At 40.5% G+C, this 19,801-nt stretch overlaps 1 protein-coding gene across 2 annotated transcripts; it reads left to right on the forward strand.

The window, feature by feature from the left end:
• The first annotated feature begins 545 nt into the window (after window positions 1-545).
• LOC144520866 (casein kinase II subunit alpha'-like) lies at window positions 546-19,557 on the forward strand. Of its 2 annotated transcripts, none has more exons than XM_078254969.1 (13): window positions 546-781; window positions 4,414-4,796; window positions 6,348-6,459; window positions 8,622-8,723; window positions 8,928-8,978; window positions 9,129-9,188; window positions 11,560-11,643; window positions 13,849-13,959; window positions 14,043-14,144; window positions 17,065-17,165; window positions 17,942-18,090; window positions 18,638-18,725; window positions 19,084-19,557. In XM_078254969.1, exons 2-12 carry the CDS (start codon window positions 4,690-4,692, stop codon window positions 18,709-18,711), a joined length of 1,053 nt encoding a protein of 350 aa, XP_078111095.1. In that variant the 5' UTR covers window positions 546-781; window positions 4,414-4,689; the 3' UTR covers window positions 18,712-18,725; window positions 19,084-19,557. The 2 variants fall into 2 exon arrangements, with proteins under 2 accessions (XP_078111095.1, XP_078111084.1); XM_078254958.1 differs by having other exon boundaries at window positions 4,417-4,796.
• The last annotated feature ends 244 nt before the right edge of the window (window positions 19,558-19,801 follow it).

A 19,801-nucleotide genomic window follows, 5' to 3' on the forward strand; every position in this document is an offset into this window, starting at 1 on the left:
TAATAAAGTAAAGTAAATAAAGTATTTTTTTTTTTTTTTATTCAAGTAATTAGAAATATATCAGTAAGATGCTGAAAATTACATTTGTCTTGTGTGTTATTGAAGTGACAGCTCCGGGCTGAACTGCAGTTCCTCAACTGGCCACTTTAAAGCAGAAATAAATATGTTTACAGCCTAGTATAACAAAACGGTTTTGGTCTCTATAGCTCATTTTCCCCTTCATGACAATTGTACGGTGGTGAATTTTTATATAGCCTAACTCTAAAGCCGTGCACTGTTACTATCTACACAAGATAAGGTATTTTTTGGTATGAAAACCCACATTTGATTTAACCAAGTACCATCTATCATAAGATCATGTCTGGCGTCTGTAGCACAGCAATCCGCTTGAAAATCGATTGGAAATTCAGCGAGAAATTATGATTTTTATTTTAATGCCTTGATAGACATGCGTAGGAGGCACGGCTACTCCGTCCCAACATGGCCGCCGCGTTGACGTATCGCTTCAATGAACAGCAGCCTCTCGATTCACTTCCGGGTGATGTTTACTGCAAAAGGGAAGAGCTTCCTGGTTCTGCTAACGAACCGCTGCTAGATGTACCTCCACCACCCATCCGATGAAATTAATATATCACCGATACTGCTGATATACATTATCAATAACTAACCCTGGAGGTGCTACATCAGCTGCACGGAAAGCAACGGACCGCTAACAAGGTGCTAACGAGTACACGTACATGTCGGGCGGACTTCCTCTGAGCTCGGATATTTCTACGACGAGGTTAGCGGCTAACTTTAGCCCCGTTATTGATTTCACATTCACACAAATGTCGACACTAATAAATAGTTTATAGTCCATAAATGTGTATAGAATGTGTACATACACGACTTGCGATGTATGTGAATCTGTATTGCTGCTTTCAAGGTTTACATTTTGTGATTTTATTTTTTGCTAAGTAAGCTAGGTCACGTAACGTTAACTAACGTAACGTAACGTTAACTAACGTAGCTAGTTAGCGTTACATGAGGCTGGTCCTCATAGATTCGGTTAAATGTTGAGATAACTTGGCACTAACCAGCAACATTAATGTTAGCGCAATCACTAACGTTACAGGCAAAAACATGTTTTTCCATTTTGAGATTTGGGGCTATTTTGCTTCAATAACATGTCTTCTTTCAGACTAATGGGGGAAAAAAACATCCAAATTACAGATGTAGGTGTTTATTTTACTACAGTTTTCCTATTTGTGTCTGTATATTTCTAAAAAATGTCAGTAAACGTTTAATACAAAAGAGAGTTTTTGTAAGAAGTGTCATGGTGATATTTGTTATGAGTTAATATTTACACTATTCACCTGTAGTTTATATAGGAGCTTTGTGGCTGGTGAAAACGCCACGGGGGACTATATTTAATTTTTTTGGGGGTAAATAGCTTTTGAGGAGAGTGTCCATGTTAATCTAGTTCAGGGTTGACGTGTCTGAATATAGTGTTTTTTGAGTTAGGCCTGGTTTAATTTAGTGTATTTATGTTAATCTGGTCCAGGTTTGACAACTCTAAATATATACATACACACACACACACACACACACACACACACACACACAGATATACACACACACACAGATATACACACACACACAGATATACACACACACACAGATATACACACACACACACACACACACACACACACAGATATACACACATACACACACACACACACAGATATACACACATACACACACACACAGACACAGATATACACACATGCACACACACAGATATACATACACACACACGCACACACACACACAGATACACACACACACAGAGCTACACACACAGATATATACACACATGCGCGCGCACACACACACGCACACAGATACACACGCGCACACAGAGATACGCACACACACACACACACACAGAAAAAGCACACACACAGACATACACATTTTCTAATATTGCACCTGTCAATACAGTTAATATTCTGTAGCCTATTTTGCCGTCAATACTGCCAACGTTGTCTTTGCTATAATCAAATCAGTCTATATTTATGTTTAACATGGTATTTCATTTTATCAATGGGAAACATTAATGTGTCCAGACAAGGCTAGCAGCAGCACCGCGTCAGACATGTTTCTGGTGTGTAAAGACATAGGACATAAAATCCACGCAGCAGAAACGCCACACTCACGCCACTCAGGCAGTGTGTAACCGGCCTTAAGAGGATGTTGATTGACTTGGAGGCAGCCACATCTGGCTGCAGATGTTTTGCCTGATGTGTGATTGTGGTTGACTTTGAGGGATTTGCTGTTTCAGTTGTTTTATGTTTTTGTGTATTTTGTGTTTGTATGTGTGTGTGGTTGTACTGCTGCCTGTCTTGGCCAGGACACTCTTGAAAAAGAGTTTTTTTTTATTATCTCAATGAGTCTCTTCCTGGTTAAATAAAGGTAAATAAATATTGGTTAAAGATTGCCTCTTTTTCTGTTTTCTCAAATAGCAAACGGAAGGGGAAAAAAAAGAAAATTCTTAAACTGGGTTTTAAACAGTCTTTAGATCGTCCATGTTTATCAAGTCTAGGTCTGACAAGTCTAAGGACAGTCAGTGCCAAGTCCAATGTGGTCTGGGTGGTGAGGAAGCAGTGATATTTCCATCTTTTTCTGTTATCTGATGAGGGGATTATGATAAAATGGTCCGTGGGCGTCAGGAAGCTGTGTTCTCACAGAATACACAATTTTTCAGGACACTGTGTCACAAAACGGGCTGTTCGTTCTGTCTCACAAAGGTATTTTTAGACCGTGTTTCTCTAGTTTAGGTACAGTGGTTTTTCAGGTTGTCTTTGTCTCCCAGTGTTTCCTTGATGGATTTCTTTTAGCAGTGGGGGCACGTCTGTCCGAACAACAAGCTGTTCGTTTAATAGTCGACTCGGAAGAAAGCAAACGTTTTGACAAACTACATCAACACAACAGTATGTGGAGTTAAACTGGACGGGCCCAATAACCTCTGAATAGTTCTACTAGTTGTTAAATTGCAATGTGAGCAACCGTGACTCCATTGTGCGTCTGATCTATTTCTGATACCGTGGCGGCAGAAATTTTGCCATGGCGGGCCGCCACTACAAAATCAACATAGAGGAAACACTGTCTCATGTGGGCCTTTTCTTTCTGTGTTTACAAACAGGATAACAGTTCCACAAATCTGAAACCAGGTTTCAGACAGTCTGTAGAGTCCCCCGTGTCAATCTAGTCCAAGTTTAACAAGTCCAAGACAGGGTTTTTAGTCTGTACACCTGTTCGGGAGGGTTTTCCTCGCCGCTGTCCCACCAAATGCCTGCTCTCTGGGTAATTGTTGGGTCTCTGTAAATGATAGTGTGGTCTAGACCAGTGGTTCTCAAACTTTTTTCAAAAATGTACCCCATTTGAATTGTGTTTTTAAGCCAAGTACCCCCTGACCAGCGATAGATTCACCAAACAACAGCCATGTAACTGAAAGACATTTAAATGCTGATGGAAAAAAAGGCAACAAAAACTTAAAAAGTCGGTAGAAAGAAGGAAGTAAGGGAAGAATAGGTGGAAAATAGTATCAAAAACAGCAGCAGTAGAAAGAAGGAAGACTTTGAAAAAATGACAAAAACCTTGAAAAAGGCAGAATTGTTTTTTGAAAAAAGCGACAAAAACTTCGACAAACTTGGAGAAAAAAAAAAGACGGTAGAAAAAAGGAAGGAAGACGAGTAGGGCTGCACGATTCATACCTGCAAACTAGTCGCTTTTTGGTGAAAATCGCCGTTTTGAATGGGGAAAATGTCAGATGGCATAATTCAACACATTTTAAACATACATTACATATTACAGTCTACATAAAAAAAGGCATTCTCCTTATTTCCTTTGTAAACATTGATCTCACATTGATGTGTTAATTTCAGTCGGTGCCCGTTTGGAACGGGCCGATTGCTTTTTATTGAGTTTCCTCTTAGCGAAATCCTCTGAATGAATTTAAGCTGGGCTTTTATTGTGAAGGGTGGACACGGAAGAGCCAGCGTTATGGCAGCGCTTTTTTCCTCAACAAAGACAGGCGCACACACACACACACACACATATATATATATATATATATATATATATATATATATATATATATATATATATATATATATATATATATAGATTGACAGATTTATTAGAGAGATAACGGAGGTATTCCATGTTTTTGTAGCTCTAATTACAGCCTTCTGTTGCCTGTCTGGTGGCGTATGTATACTCTAAATTGTGTTTTAATTGACTATACTACTGATATGATGAAGTGTTTTTGGATTGTAAAACTTTCCATGTTGAAAGTCTTTGCTCTTTCTCAGCCTCTTCTCTCTCTCTTTCTCTCTTTCTCTCTTTCTCTTCTCCCTGGGCTTTCAGCAGCTGGCGGGTCTTCATCCCATCCTGCCTAACATCCTGCTCAGGGGCTTCACACACTCGGTGATCGTAGCTCTGTCAGTCTGCACCACCGCTGCGTCAGACCGGCCTGACGCCTTTCATCAGAGGGCGCACGCAGCCAAAGCCGATGGTAAGGACAGCACCGGGATCTTCTTAGAGCCTCATTTCCTGGAGAGTCGCTGCGCCGCCTTCCAGTATCGAGCCAAGAACTACTTAGCGGGAGGGGACGGTCCTCGACACGGAGCCGCGAAGCTAGCGATGCCCGGATCCACGCCGGCCAGCAGCAAGGCTCGGGTGTACACCGATGTCAACACACAGAAGAACAGAGAGTACTGGGACTATGACGCGCACGTGCCAAACTGGAGGTACAGTTAGAATGCTACAGCGCTCTAGAGTTGCACAATATTGACAAAATGTGATATTGCGATATTGATTATGAATATTGCGATATCAATATTAATTTTGATATTTTTAAACATATGTAAAATTAAAGTTATGGGAAAATGCATAAAAATAGACTCATAACAAATACAACACAGGGTTTATTTCAACTGACAGTCATATTGGACTGGTCCAACATGAATAAATATAAATAAGGACCATGTCTACAGGACATGTTTTACTGGTTGGACAGTATCAAATGAATAAAGAGAGAGAACAGGACATGTTCTACTGGTTGGACAGTATCAAATATATAAATAAAGAGAACAGGACATGTTCTACTGGTTGGACAGTATCAAATATATAAATAAAGAGAACAGGACACAACTTTTCTTTCTCTTCTCTGATTCTCTGACCAACGTGCAGTTGGCACAGTAACTGGCCAATGAAACATGATCATTATAGCGTTTCAAGAGGGCTCTAAATCAAACACAACTAAGCCACACAGCCAACGGACGGGACGCAGCGCTCCACAAAATATTGCGTACTTATCCCGACACTTAGGATATAATATTGCGCAACGTGATAACGATATTGAGTCATGCAGCCCTAGTTCGGTGTTAGGGCTGATCGACTCATCGTTTTCAAATCTAAAGCGAGATTTGAAAGAATGCGATTAGCTAGTTGTGAAGACTGCGATTAATCAAATGTGAAATATTTAGTTGAATGTTTGGTTTAACATTTTTTATTTCTCTTTTCCTGATTATTTTTTTGTTATAAGATATATGCTGGAATAATGTTACATATCACAGATTGTTTACATAAATGTTCTATCTCAGTGGATCTTTCTTTTATTTTGTACTATAATAATTTATCAATCGCAATATCTGGCAGGAAAATCGCAATTATATATATATATATATTTTTTTTTTTTACCAAAATCATCGAGTCATAATTAGTGTTCAGCTGTCGGTCGGACAAAACAAACAATTTCAAGAAATCACTTTGTGCTCTGGGATCCTGTGATTGTCTGACAGTTTCCCAACTGAACAATTATTAGATTGATTGATGAAATAATTAAGAAATTAATAGATAACACAAATCATCATTAGTTCCCAGAAGTAATTTTCTTTCAGGTTGAAACTAAGGAATATTTTCATTATCAAATAATCTCTAATTTATTTTTATGATTCAGTTACTAATCGTTTAGTCTGTAAAATGTCAGAAGATATAAAAATAAATAAATATGGCTGTTATAATTTCCCAGAGCCCAAGGTGACGTCTTTGAATGTCCGGTCAGCAGTCTAAAACACAAAGATGTTGAGTTTACAATCATTTAAAACAGAGAAAAGTAGCAAATCTTTGTATCGGAGAAGCCGGAGCCAGCGAACGTTCGGTGTTTTTTGCACCATAAATGTCTTAAATGACTTGACTTGTTTTAGCACTTAGTCTTCTGACTGAGGAGATAGTTGTTTGTGGTCGTGATCGGTTCGTCCTTGGTTTAATTTCTGATGAATGTTTCCACTCTTTCTCAGCAATCAAGACAACTATCAGCTGGTGCGTAAACTGGGTCGAGGGAAGTACAGCGAAGTATTTGAGGCCATAAATGTGACCAACAATGAGAAAGTGGTGGTGAAAATCCTCAAGGTGAGCTGTTTACGTCGTCTTCTTTTTTTTTTTCTTTTTTTTTTTTATTAAAGCAAACAAGTTTTCCACCAAAGTGCTTCAAAAATACAAAAATATATACACACACGCATACACAGATACACGCATGCATACGCACACACACGCATACATATACACGCATACATACATACGTACACACACACAGTGGTGTGAAAAAAGTGTTTGCCCCCTTCCTCATTTCCTGTTCCTTTGCATGTTTGTCACACTTAAGTGTTTCGAACATCAAACCAATTTAAACAAAAGTCAAGGACAACACAAGTAAACACAAAAATGCAATTTGTAAATGAAGGTGTTTATTATTAAAGGAGAAAAAAAAATCCAAAACCATCATGGCCCTGTGTGAAAAAGTGATTGCCCCCCCTTGTTAAAACATACTATAACTGTGGTTGTCCACACCTGAGTTCAATTTCTCTAGCCACACCCAGGCCTGATTATTGCCACACCTGTTCACAATCAAGGCATCACTTAAATAGGAGCTGCTTGACACAGTAAGGTCCACCAGAAGATCCTTAAAAGCTACACATCATGCCGAGACTCAAAGAAATTCAGGAACAATTGAGAAAGAAAGTAATTGAGATCTATCAGTCTGGAAAGGGTTATAAAGCCATTTCCAAAGCTTTGGGAATCCAGCGAACCACAGTGAGAGCCATTATCCACAAATGGCGAAGACATGGAACAGTGGTGAACCTTCCCAGGAGTGGCCGGCCGCCCAAAATTACCCCCAAGAGCGCAGCGACGACTCATCCAAGAGGTCACAAAAGACCCCACAACAACGTCCAAAGAACTGCAGGCCTCACTTGCCTCAGTTAAGGTCAGCGCTCATGCCTCCACCATCAGGAAAAGACTGGGCAAAAAATGGCCTGCATGGCAGAGTTCCAAGGAGAAAACCACTGCTGAGCAAAAAGAACATCAAAGCTTGTCTCAATTTCTCCAGAACACATCTTGATGATCCCCAAGACTTTTGGGACAACATTCTGTGGACTAATGAGACAAAAGTGGAACTCTTTGGAAGGTGTGTGTCCAAGTATATCTGGCGTAGAAGGAACACTGCATTTCATAAAAAAGAACATTATACCAACTGTAAAATATGGTGGTGGTAGTGTGATGGTCTGGGGCTGTTTTGCTGCTTCAGGACCTGGAAGACTTGCCGTGATAAAAGGAACTATGAATTCTGCTGTCTACCAAGAGATCCTGAAGGAGAATGTCCGACCATCTGTTCGTGTACTCAAGCTGAAACGAACTTGGGTTCTGCAGCAGGACAATGATCCTAAACACACCCAGCAAGTCCACCACCGAATGGCTGAAGAAAAACTAAATGAAGACTTTGGAGTGGCCTAGCCAAAGTCCTGACCTGAATCCTATTGAGATGTTGTGGTATGACCTTAAAAAGGCCGTTCATGCTCGAAAACCCTCTAATGGAACTGAATTAGGACAATTCTGCAAAGATGAGTGGGCCAAAATTCCTCCAGGACGCTGTAAAAGCCTCATTGCACGTTATCGCAAACGCTTGGTTGCAGTTGTTGCTGCTAAGGGTGGCCCAACCAGTTATTAGGTTTAGGGGGGCAATCACTTTTTTCACACAGGGCCATGATGGTTTGGATTTTTTTTCACCTTTAATAATTAACACCTTCATTTACAAATTGCATTTTGTGTTTACTTGTGTTGTCCTTGACTATTGTTTAAATTGGTTTGATGTTCCCAAACACTTAAGTGTGACAAACATGCAAAGGAACAGGAAATGAGGAAGGGGGGCAAACACTTTTTTCACACCACTGTACATACACACACATACACGCATACATACACACACATACACGCACGCATACACACATACACACACGAATACACACATACACGCATGCATACACACACACACACACACGCATGGAATTGGACTGAAGATCTGAAAGTATTAATTAGGGTTTAATTTACTTAAGAATAATATACATTTTTGTATATTAACTTGTCAGAAATAATGGGTAAATGCATAGATTTCTGTCAAATAAGGTAACACAGAATCTTTATCTCTACTGTACGCGGACTGATCATGCTCACTGCCCTGCCAAGTCTTAAATATGCGTATTAAATATGTGTTATTTGGAACCACACGTTTTCTTCCGCAGCCCGTCAAGAAGAAGAAGATCAAACGGGAAATCAAAATTCTTGAAAACCTGCGCGGAGGAACCAACATCATCCGCCTGGTGGACACGGTCAAAGACCCGGTGGTGAGTTTGATTCTTGCCGTCACTTTGCTGCATGTCGGCACGCCAGCCGTGTGTGTGTGTGTGTGTGTGTGTGTGTGTCTCTGTCTCTGTCTCTGTCTGTCTGTCTGTGTCTCTCTGTCTGTCTGTCTGTCTGTGTGTGTGTGTGTGTTCTCCACCTACCTGCTGCTCTCCTCAGTTAAGCCTTGTCTTGTCCTCTCTTTGCAGTCCAGAACACCAGCGCTTGTCTTTGAGTGCATCAATAACACAGATTTTAAGGTACTTAAGTTTGGCCGACATCATACGTGCAGAGCTGCCATTGATATCCATTATTAATAACATGCATAATAACCCTCCAGTTAATGCTGTGCCAGGTGTCTTGTTATTGACGATTTTTCTAAACATTTTCTACTTGATGTTGTTCCACAGGAGCTTTACCAGAAGCTGACAGACTATGATATCCGTTACTACATGTATGAGCTGCTCAAGGTAAAATCATCTTGTTTAGATCACCAATCATTCATTCATTTAATCACGGTTATTTACTAGGGGTGTTATGATTTCAATTTTAAATAGAAAATCTATCAATTAGCTTTCAATATCGTATATATTGAAATCAGAAGTAGGATCGGCGATTTCCCCCAGTATTGTTTTTCTAAACTTTCTTCTACGCCTACTTGCGCACAGTCCAAACTTTTTGGCTCACTGGCCAAGTTAGTGGGTTGATGGGAAAAAAAATCCATCGGCCACGCATGTTTTTTACCGGCCCAAATATTAAATTGCGATTTTTGTTTGTAACATACTTCACCTTTATTTGTGTCCCCAAAGGGCGATTAGGTGTGCAGCAAGTATAAACGCATACAAGACCCATAAAACCATACAAGCACCAGACAAGAAGACTTTTTTTCTTCAACTATGGGGAAGAGCAAGTTTAGCGATGTTTCCAGACTCTGACTGATGGTTTTTTTAGGGGATTTTTATGTTGTGATATAGGTCTCAAATTTAATTTATAATGGTCTTAAAAAGTCTTACATTTGACTTGGTGAAACCTGCAGAAACCCTGGGTGTGTGTGCGTATTTGCATCAGTGTTTGTTAGTGTGTTTGTGTGTGCATGTGGCGGATAGCCCTCTGAGATTAACTTGCCAAACGGAAGATTAACCCGCATTTGGCGCTTGGCGAGTGTTAATTTTGAACCCTGCTTGTGCACATCCTAAAAAACAACCGATGCAGTGTAGCTTACCGGCTGGTAGCACGCAGCTAAAGACACAGGGTAACATTAGCTTAGCTGTAGCCTGAAACTGCACTTTTCCAGACACCGTCGGAGATGACTGAGAAACAACAAAAAATCCTCCTGCACACACAGAGACACACACACACGTGTTTACAACCAAGGTAAAGCATGTGGGCTCCGACGGGACTCCATGGTGCGTTCATCTACATGTCATTAAACTAATAGTGCATACAACTATGCCACTAAAAAAACTCTTGAGACATTATCGCAAAGAACCCTTCTGTCGTCTAGTGGCTGTCAATGCCGCCGTCACTGCTGACATTTTTTTTAAATTGAGTCGAATCGTGACCTTAAAATCAAAAGTCAAATCGAATCCTGACACCCCTATTATTTGCCACTTTTAAAATAAAAAATGTGAACGTGACAGTTGAATTTGTGTGGTGATGTTTTTAGGTGATTGACAGGAAGCGGAGTGCAATGTAATGCCGAGAAAATTGGAAATATATGGAGGATATGGAAGGTTTGTTCTAACTAAATTAGTGCTGAAACAATTAAATGGACCGAAAATGAATCAACAACAACTCTGATCATTTATCAAACAGCTTCTGAAATGTTTTTTGTTGTTGTTTTGTAACTCGAATATCTTTCAGTTTTTGACTGTTGGTCACAAAACAAAGTAATTTGAAAATGTTTTTATAGAATATCAAAAATTCATGTAAAAAAACTAAAACAATCAAGGGTTTAATTGACAATGACAATAATCTGCGGCGTTTGTTTCCTTCTTGGCTTCATGAGTCCGGCCATTGTGCAGAAAATAAGAAGTGAAACGCACTGGGAGGAAGAAGCCCCAGTGCAGAGCAGATGATGGTTGCAGACCGGCTTTATTTTCATTTCATTTTCATGTTATATTTTTCATTAAGTTACAGGCCTGACTCAGTTTAAAAACTGGTTTCCAGCAGGTTCCTGTTTTGCAGAAACATAGAACATAGAACACAGTTACGGCACATGAGGACAGAAACACATGTACAGGACATTAGCATGGGCTAGACCGATACAGACAACTTAGAAACAACAATACAGACAGTGCAAACAAGACTTGGACAATACATGAACAATCAGTGAGGGCAAGTGTAACTGTTGAGAAGGAACGGTTTGTATGCCTTTTTGAAATATGTGATGGATGGTAGTGTTCTGATGTGATGCGGAATGTCGTTCCAGATTTTGGTGTATGTATGAAAAAAGGATTTCTGACCATAGTTGTTTTTGGGGACTGGAATGAGTGCCTGTGAGATTGACCTAGTGAGGCATACTGGTCTCATATTGTGTCGCGGGAGAAGTGCAGCAAGTGTTGGTGAAGTGCTATTTTGAATCTGAAAATAAAATGCAACAGCGTGGCTGTTTATATAGTTCTGGTAGGTCAGAGCGTGTGAGTGCAATGCAATGGTGAGACCACTTTGGAAGATTACTGTGGATCTTGAGAGCTCGATTGTATAGTCGAGCTCTCAGGTTCTGTAATTTCCTTAGAGGTAAGAGACCATATTGGAAGACAGTCGGACATTGTTGAAAACACAATTGCATGTAAGTAGACCGGCTTTAGTGTTGAATATTGTGTGTGTTTCTTCCTTCAGGCTCTGGACTACTGTCACAGTATGGGCATCATGCACCGGGACGTGAAGCCCCACAACGTGATGATCGACCACCAGATGAGAAAGGTACCGAGCAGCATGAGGCGCACTTACAGGCTTTCATAATGAAATAATACACACAATTCAAAAAACCTTCAAATAAACCATGGCACCATCTTAGAATGGAAATGCTTGCATATTTAAAACATATTAGGCACAAGGTTTTATTTTGGAGAGTAGAAGCCCGATGGCAGCAGACAGGAGGCTCCAGGCTGCAGCCGTACAGTCTGGCAGATTTTTGTCAAACTAGTGAGAAACCCGACCCGATAAAGGATTTTTAAGGCCGATATCAATACAAATATTTGGTGATTTAAAAATCCGATATATATTTTTTTAAATCCAGAAACGCGTGACAGAACATAAACAGATTTCCCTAAGTTATCTGTAGTTATTTGAGTCCTCACTAAAATAACATAATGCAGTTTAAAAATAAACTTGTTTGTTTTATTGTCACAACAGAACAGATGAACATCAAAATACAGTGAGAACAAGTATTTTTAAATAATTAATTTGCATTTTATTGCATGACATAAGTATTTGATGACCAGTAATTCCGGCTCTCACAGACCTGTTAATTTTTCTTTAAGAAGCCCTCCTGTTCTCCACTCATTACCTGTATTAACTGCACCTGTTTGAACTCACCTGTATAAAAGACACCTGTCCACACACTCAATCAAAGAGACTCCAACCTCTCCACAATGGCCAAGACCAGAGAGCTGTGTAAGGACATCAGGGATAAAATTGTAGACCTGCACAAGGCTGGGATGGGCTACAGGACAATAGACAAGCAGCTTGGTGAGAAGGCAACAACTGTTGCCGCAATTATTAGGAAATGGAAGAAGTTCAAGATGACGGTCAATCTCCCTCGGTCTGGGGCTCCATGCAAGATCTCACCTCGTGGGGCATCAATGATCATGAGGAAGGTGAGGGATCAGCCCAGAACTACACGGCAGGACCTGGTCAATGACCTGAAGAGAGCTGGGACCACAGTCTCAAAGAAAACCATTAGTAACACACTACGCCGTCATGGATTAAAATCCTGCAGCGCACGCAAGGTCCCCCTGCTCAAGCCAGCGCATGTCCAGGCCCGTCTGAAGTTTGCCAATGACCATCTGGATGATCCAGAGGAGGAGGAGGAATGGGAGAAGGTCATGTGGTCTGATGAGATAAAAATAGAGCTTTTTGGTCTAAACTCCACTTGCTGTGTTTGGAGGAAGAAGAAGGATGAGTACAACCCCAAGAACACCACCCCAACCATGAAGCATGGAGGTGGAAACATCATTCTTTGGGGATGCTTTTCTGCAAAGGGGACAGGACGACTGCACCGTATTGAGGGGAGGATGGATGGGGCCATGTATCGCGAGATCTTGGCCAACAACCTCCTTCCCTCAGTAAGAGTATTTAAGATGGGTCGTGGCTGGGTCTTCCAGCATGACAACGACCCGAAACACACAGCCAGGGCAACTAAGGAGTGGCTCCGTAAGAAGCATCTCAAGGTCCTGGAGTGGCCTAGCCAGTCTCCAGACCTGAACCCAATAGAAAATCTTTGGAGGGAGCTGAAAGTCCATATTGCCCAGCGACAGCCCCGAAACCTGAAGGATCTGGAGAAGGTCTGTATGGAGGAGTGGGCCAAAATCCCTGCTGCAGTGTGTGCAAACCTGGTCAAGAACTACAGGAAACGTATGATCTCTGTAATTGCAAACAAAGGTTTCTGTACCAAATATTAAGTTCTGCTTTTCTGATGTATCAAATACTTATGTCATGCAATAAAGTGCAAATTAATTACTTCAAAATCTTTTAAGATTTTCTGGATTTTTGTTTTAGATTCCGTCACTCACAGTTGAAGAGTACCTATGATTAAAAATTACAGACTTCTACATGCTTTGTAAGTAGGAAAACCTGCAAAATCAGCAGTGTATCAAATACTTGTTCTCCCCACTGTATATCGACCTGCCGATATCGTGTGTGTGGGGGGGGGGGGGAGGTTCTAATGCTGCTCCCTCTAATAGTTAATCATTTTGATAATTTAACACTTCCTGAGAGCTACTACTGCGTTATCTTTGAAGCAGTTTGTGTTTGAGGTGCTTTGTTTTGAATTAAAAGAACAATTTTTTTTATTTTTTTTAGGGTCCTAAAGTTTGACCAGACTTCCAAACACTTAAAAAGAAATAGCAATACATAACCCTGTAACATAAACCAGATGAAGTGATGTGTTTCCTCTCTGTGTCTCAGCTGCGTCTTATAGATTGGGGTTTGGCAGAATTTTACCATCCCGCTCAGGAATACAACGTCAGGGTGGCCTCTCGATATTTCAAAGGCCCTGAGCTGCTAGTGGACTATCAGGTATTTTATTTCGGAGGGGGGGAAAAACAACTCTTTCAAAATGTTGCATAATAATTCCTGATGTGTGATTTCTCTCCCTCCAGATGTATGACTATAGTTTGGACATGTGGAGTCTAGGCTGCATGTTGGCCAGCATGATCTTTCTGAAGGAACCGTTTTTTCACGGCCAGGACAACTACGACCAGGTAACGGCTCTGATAAAGATTCATATCCCTCACAAACAAAACTCTCGCTCGTTAAATCATATTGTCACCTCTAGCTGAAATCAAGAATCACATATTGGGGCAGAAATGTATTTGTTTTCATATATTATACTTTGTAATTCTAATGAAATGTATCGGCAGGATGTAGCTGATGAATTTAGGGCTGCAACTAATGATTATTTTCATTGTTTTATTTTCTTGATTAACGGATCAGTTGTTTGTTCTATATAATGTCAGAAAATGGTGATAAATGTTGTTCAGTGTTTCCCAAAGAACAAGATGATGTCATCAAATGTCTTGTTTTGTCCACAACTCAAAGATATTCAGTTTACTGTCTCAGAGGAGAGAAGAAACTAGAACATTCACATTTAAGAAATAGGGCTGCACAATTAATCGCAATTTTATCAAAATCGCAACATGGACTTATGTCATATCCATATGTGAGGGGCAACGCAATATTTGTTAAAGGCAAAATATGTGTCAAACCATTTTAAATTAAGTACCGTGGTGCTGCAGAGACGTACCGGCCACATACACATTCACATAGTTACACATTCACACAGTCACACATTCACATAGTTACACATTCACACAGTCACACATTCACATAGTTACACAGTCACACATTCACAGTTACACATTCACATAGTTATAGTTACACAGTTACACAGTCACACATTCACAGTTACACAGTCACACATTCACATAGTTACACAGTCACACAGTCACACATTCACATAGTTACACAGTCACACATTCACACAGTCACACATTCACAGTTACACAGTCACATAGTTACATAGTTACACAGTCACACATTCACATAGTTACACATTCACATAGTCACACATTCACATAGTTACACAGTCACACATTCACATAGTTACAGTCACACATTCACATAGTTACACATTCACATAGTTACACATTCACATAGTTACACATTCACATAGTTACACAGTCACACATTCACATAGTTACAGTCACACATTCACATAGTTACACATTCACATAGTTACACAGTCACATAGTTACACATTCACATAGTTACACATTCACATAGTCCCACATTCACATAATTACACATTCACATAGTTACACAGTCACACATTCACATAGTTACACATTCACAGTTACACATTCACATAGTTACACATTCACATAGTTACAGTCACACATTCACATAGTTACACATTCACATAGTCACACAGTCACATAGTTACACAGTCACACATTCACATAGTTACAGTCACACATTCACATAGTTACAGTCACACATTCACACAGTCACATAGTTACACAGTCACACATTCACATAGTTACATAGTTACACAGTCACACATTCACATAGTTACACAGTCACACATTCACATAGTTACACAGTCACACATTCACACAGTCACACATTCACATAGTTACACAGTCACACATTCACATAGTTACACATTCACATAGTTACAGTCACATAGTTACACATTCACATAGTCCCACATTCACATAATTACACATTCACATAGTCACACAGTCACATAGTTACACAGTCACACATTCACATAGTTACAGTCACACATTCACATAGTTACACATTCACATAGTTACACATTCACATAGTTACACATTCACATAGTTACACAGTCACACATTCACATAGTTACACAGTTACAGTCACACATTCACAGTTACACAGTCACACATTCACATAATTACACATTCACATAGTCACACAGTCACACATTCATACAGTCACACATTCACATAGTTACACAGTCACATAGTTACACAGTCACACATTCACATAGTTACACAGTCACACATTCACATAGTTACATTCACACATTCACATAGTCACACAGTCACACATTCATACAGTCACACATTCACACAGTTACACCGTCACATAGTCACACAGTCACACATTCATACAGTCACACATTCACATAGTTACACAGTCACACATTCACACAGTTACACCGTCACATAGTTACACAGTCACACAGTCACACATTCACATAGTTACACAGTCACACATTCACATAGTTACAGTCACACATTCACATAGTTACACAGTCACATAGTTACCAGTCACACATTCACATAGTTACACAGTCACACATTCACACATTTACATAGTTACATAGTTACATAGTTACACAGTCACACATTCACATATTTACATAGTTACACATTTACAGTCACACATTTACATATTTACATAGTTACAGTCACACATTCACATAGTTACATAGTTACACATTTACAGTCACACATTCACACAGTTACATAGTTACACAGTCACACATTCACATAGTTACAGTCACACATTCACATAGTTACACAGTCACACAGTCACACATTCACATAGTTACACAGTCACACATTCACATAGTTACAGTCACACATTCACATAGTTACACAGTCACATAGTTACCAGTCACACATTCACATAGTTACACAGTCACATAGTTACCAGTCACACATTCACATAGTTACACAGTCACACATTTACATATTTACATAGTTACATAGTTACACAGTCACACATTCACATAGTTACAGTCACACATTCACACAGTTACACATTCACACCTGGAAACTGCCTAGTACAACCACAGTCTGAGCTGCTGAGCAGCTCCCCTGGAGCGGACGGGGTTAAGGGGTCTTGCTCAAGGGCACCTCAGTGGTGGCAGTGAGGGAGGGGCAAGCGCCGCTTGTTCACTTCCCCCACCCAGATTTCTCCCGTCGGTCTGAGGATTCTAGGTCACCAGCTCTCTTCTCTAACCGTTAGGCCACCACTGCCCATTATTAAAATGGTTGGCGATTAATTTAATAGTTTACAACTAATTGATTAATCTTTGCAGCTCTACATGTGTTATATTAAATGTGCGTGTATGTTGTTTTCCAGCTGGTCCGCATCGCTAAAGTTCTCGGCACAGATGAGCTCTTCGGTTACCTGCACAAATATCACATAGAACTGGATACTCGCTTCAAAGACCTGCTGGGACAGTGAGTACCAGGATGTTCATCAGCAGAAACATTTATTTAACATTCAGATGTATTAAAACCACTTGAAGCTAGGGCTGGGCAATATATCGATATTATATCAATGTCGATATATGAGGCTAGATGTCTCTCTGTCTCTCTCTCTCTCTCCCTCCCTCCCTCTCTCTTATATCAACATAACTGATGATTATTTATCACAAATCTCATTGTGTGCATATCAGTGCCTCCAGAAAAATGTGAATATGCGATCGCATAATTCAATGCTTAAGTCTGCATATTTATGCGGGGGGGGGGGGGCGTATTTTTTCAAATACGGCGCACTTTCGCCGCATAAATTGCCGATTTCCGCGCAAAATATGCGGGGCTTGCATGATTTCATAATCCCCGCATTTTCGTTGCAAAAAAGGCACATGTATCTTAGCAGAAAGTTGAAAAAATGTTTATTTCACACAAGAGCACGATAAAACTGCAGTTTTTGCAAGTTCCCGCAAATTCATCGCATAAAATTGCATAAATATCCCTCATATTCCATCGCATGTTTTTAAGAAAACGTGCCGCATAATCAAGGATTTTTGCCCGCAACAATCACAAAAAAACTTTTCTGGAAGGATTGGCATATTTTGTGAAAGCACCAATTGTCAACCCTACAATATTGCCACAATATCGATATCGCGGTATTTGGTTTACTCCTTATCACCCAGCTCTACTTGAAGCCCAGGCCCGCTGTCACAGTAAATAAAGAGCGAGTTCAGTCACGTGAAATGTTTTTCTGTGTCCAGGCAAACGAGGAAGCGCTGGGAGCAGTTCATCCAGTCAGAGAACCAGCACCTGGTGAGTCCGGAGGCTCTGGACATGCTGGACAAGCTGCTGCGCTACGACCACCAGCAGAGGCTGACGGCGGCCGAGGCCATGCAGCACCCCTACTTCTGTTAGTACTCGCACCTACACACGTCTGGCTGGCAGAGCCCCCGCTAAAGCTGGGTTTATGTGTCAAAAATATTGAATTGTTTTCTCACTACTGTAACCAGTTTATTACAGATTGTTATAAGACCTCATAAATAGTTCACGAAAGATAAAATAGCAGGTTTTTGCCTTTTTAGCTGCCAAGATAGTGATGTCATCAAATTGAATCAAAGAGTTTGTGAGCCTGAATTTCAGTAGATTAACTGGTTACTTTAATTTTAAAACCACCTTGGTGTGAAAAGAATTGCCGCACCCTTAAAGCTATAGTGTGTAGTTTCTGTCTCCCCCATGAGGAATTCTAAGTAATGACGACAAAACTGTCGGTGTGTCCACATGATACAAGCCTTCTGTTATCGCGATTGTGCTGCATAAAACCAAACGGTATGAAGACTTCAGCTAAACACACGTTACCAGTTAACTTCAGGCACCAAGGACAAAGACGTGCCTGTATTTGCTTCTTGTAGCTGAGACCGGGTGGAGTTTGTCAGATAAAATGTGCGTTTGTCCCTCAGATCCTGTGGTGAAGGAACAGGCAAACGCCAACACAGACGGCACAAAGGCCATAAGTGGCTCCAATGCGACATGATAACCAGAGAGCAGGTAACGCACACAGCACGTTTGTTTTAAACTGAATATGTTTAACGTGTATACGCTCGGTTGCCATTTTATTTGGTACAAGCTAAAACTAATGCAACACTCCTCCATGAAGGTTACGGTGTTCAGTCTGTGTTGATCATTTTGAAGGCTGCAGTTTGTGATACTGTTAGAATGGTGTTACGTTATACAGACGGGTGTTTCTATTATTTTGTCCACCCCATGAGGGTGGACTAAAAAACAGAAACACCCCTCTGTATAATGCAACACACTCCCAACATTGGAACAATAATAAAATCAGATGATCAGTGTTGAATCTCTGATTGGTCTGTTTTCTTTCTTTGTTCCTCTTTCGTCCAATCAGGAAGAATCTTTGTTACCTCAACTTGTGACCTTTTCGTGGCAGAAACGTCTGCCTCCACATCAACAGCCATACTGGAGCAAGATGTCAGTTTTGCAGCATACACAAACACGCACGGATTAAACTTCTCCCAACAAAGCCTGGGGGAGGGAGGGGGACGGGAATCTACGCTGCTGAAATCAGATCTGAGCCCCTCCCCCACCTCCTCCACCTCCTCCTCCTCCCCCTCCCTCCTTTCGTCTTACTCCTCCTCCTCCTGCCTCCCAACACCCCCCCCTCTAACTGTTTTTAAAATGAGCAAAGTGACTGTCGTTGGATCAGTATCAAGCCGGTGTTGTGCTGTAAAGACGTTTGTCCGTCATTACGACGCTGTGGTGACCCGAGATCCAGTTTTAGCACTGAGTGGCATGGCGGCTCTTTTCTGCTACGGATAGAACAAAAGCTATATTGAAAGAGAATAAACCATTTTTATTTAAAGATGCGTGTCTGATTTTCATTTTAACTCAAAGTGTGAAATTCTTCCTTCTGTTATCAAATAAATAAAAATCAAATGGCCGTCCCCACAGATGGAGGTCAGGGGGAGGGGTTAGACTGAGCCCCGAGGAGATGCTACTTTTAAATCTCGCTAGCTTTTCAACATTACCAACCCTGCCTTTAAAGGAACACGCCAACTTATTGGGACTTTAGCTTATTCACCTATATTATTATAATACTATATTCT

The sequence above is a fragment of the Sander vitreus genome, chromosome 1, assembly GCF_031162955.1.
Source record: "Sander vitreus isolate 19-12246 chromosome 1, sanVit1, whole genome shotgun sequence".
NCBI classification, from domain to species: domain Eukaryota; kingdom Metazoa; phylum Chordata; class Actinopteri; order Perciformes; family Percidae; genus Sander; species Sander vitreus.

Excerpts from the sequence above, each read along its gene's own strand:
- LOC144520866 (XM_078254969.1), top strand. The coding sequence starts at position 4,690 with ATGCCCGGATCCACGCCGGCCAGCAGCAAGGCTCGGGTGTACACCGAT. Across the intron at positions 14,145-17,064 it reads GCCAGGACAACTACGACCAG|CTGGTCCGCATCGCTAAAGT; the intron begins GTAACGGCTCTG and ends GTTGTTTTCCAG. Across the intron at positions 17,166-17,941 it reads TTCAAAGACCTGCTGGGACA|GCAAACGAGGAAGCGCTGGG; the intron begins GTGAGTACCAGG and ends TTCTGTGTCCAG.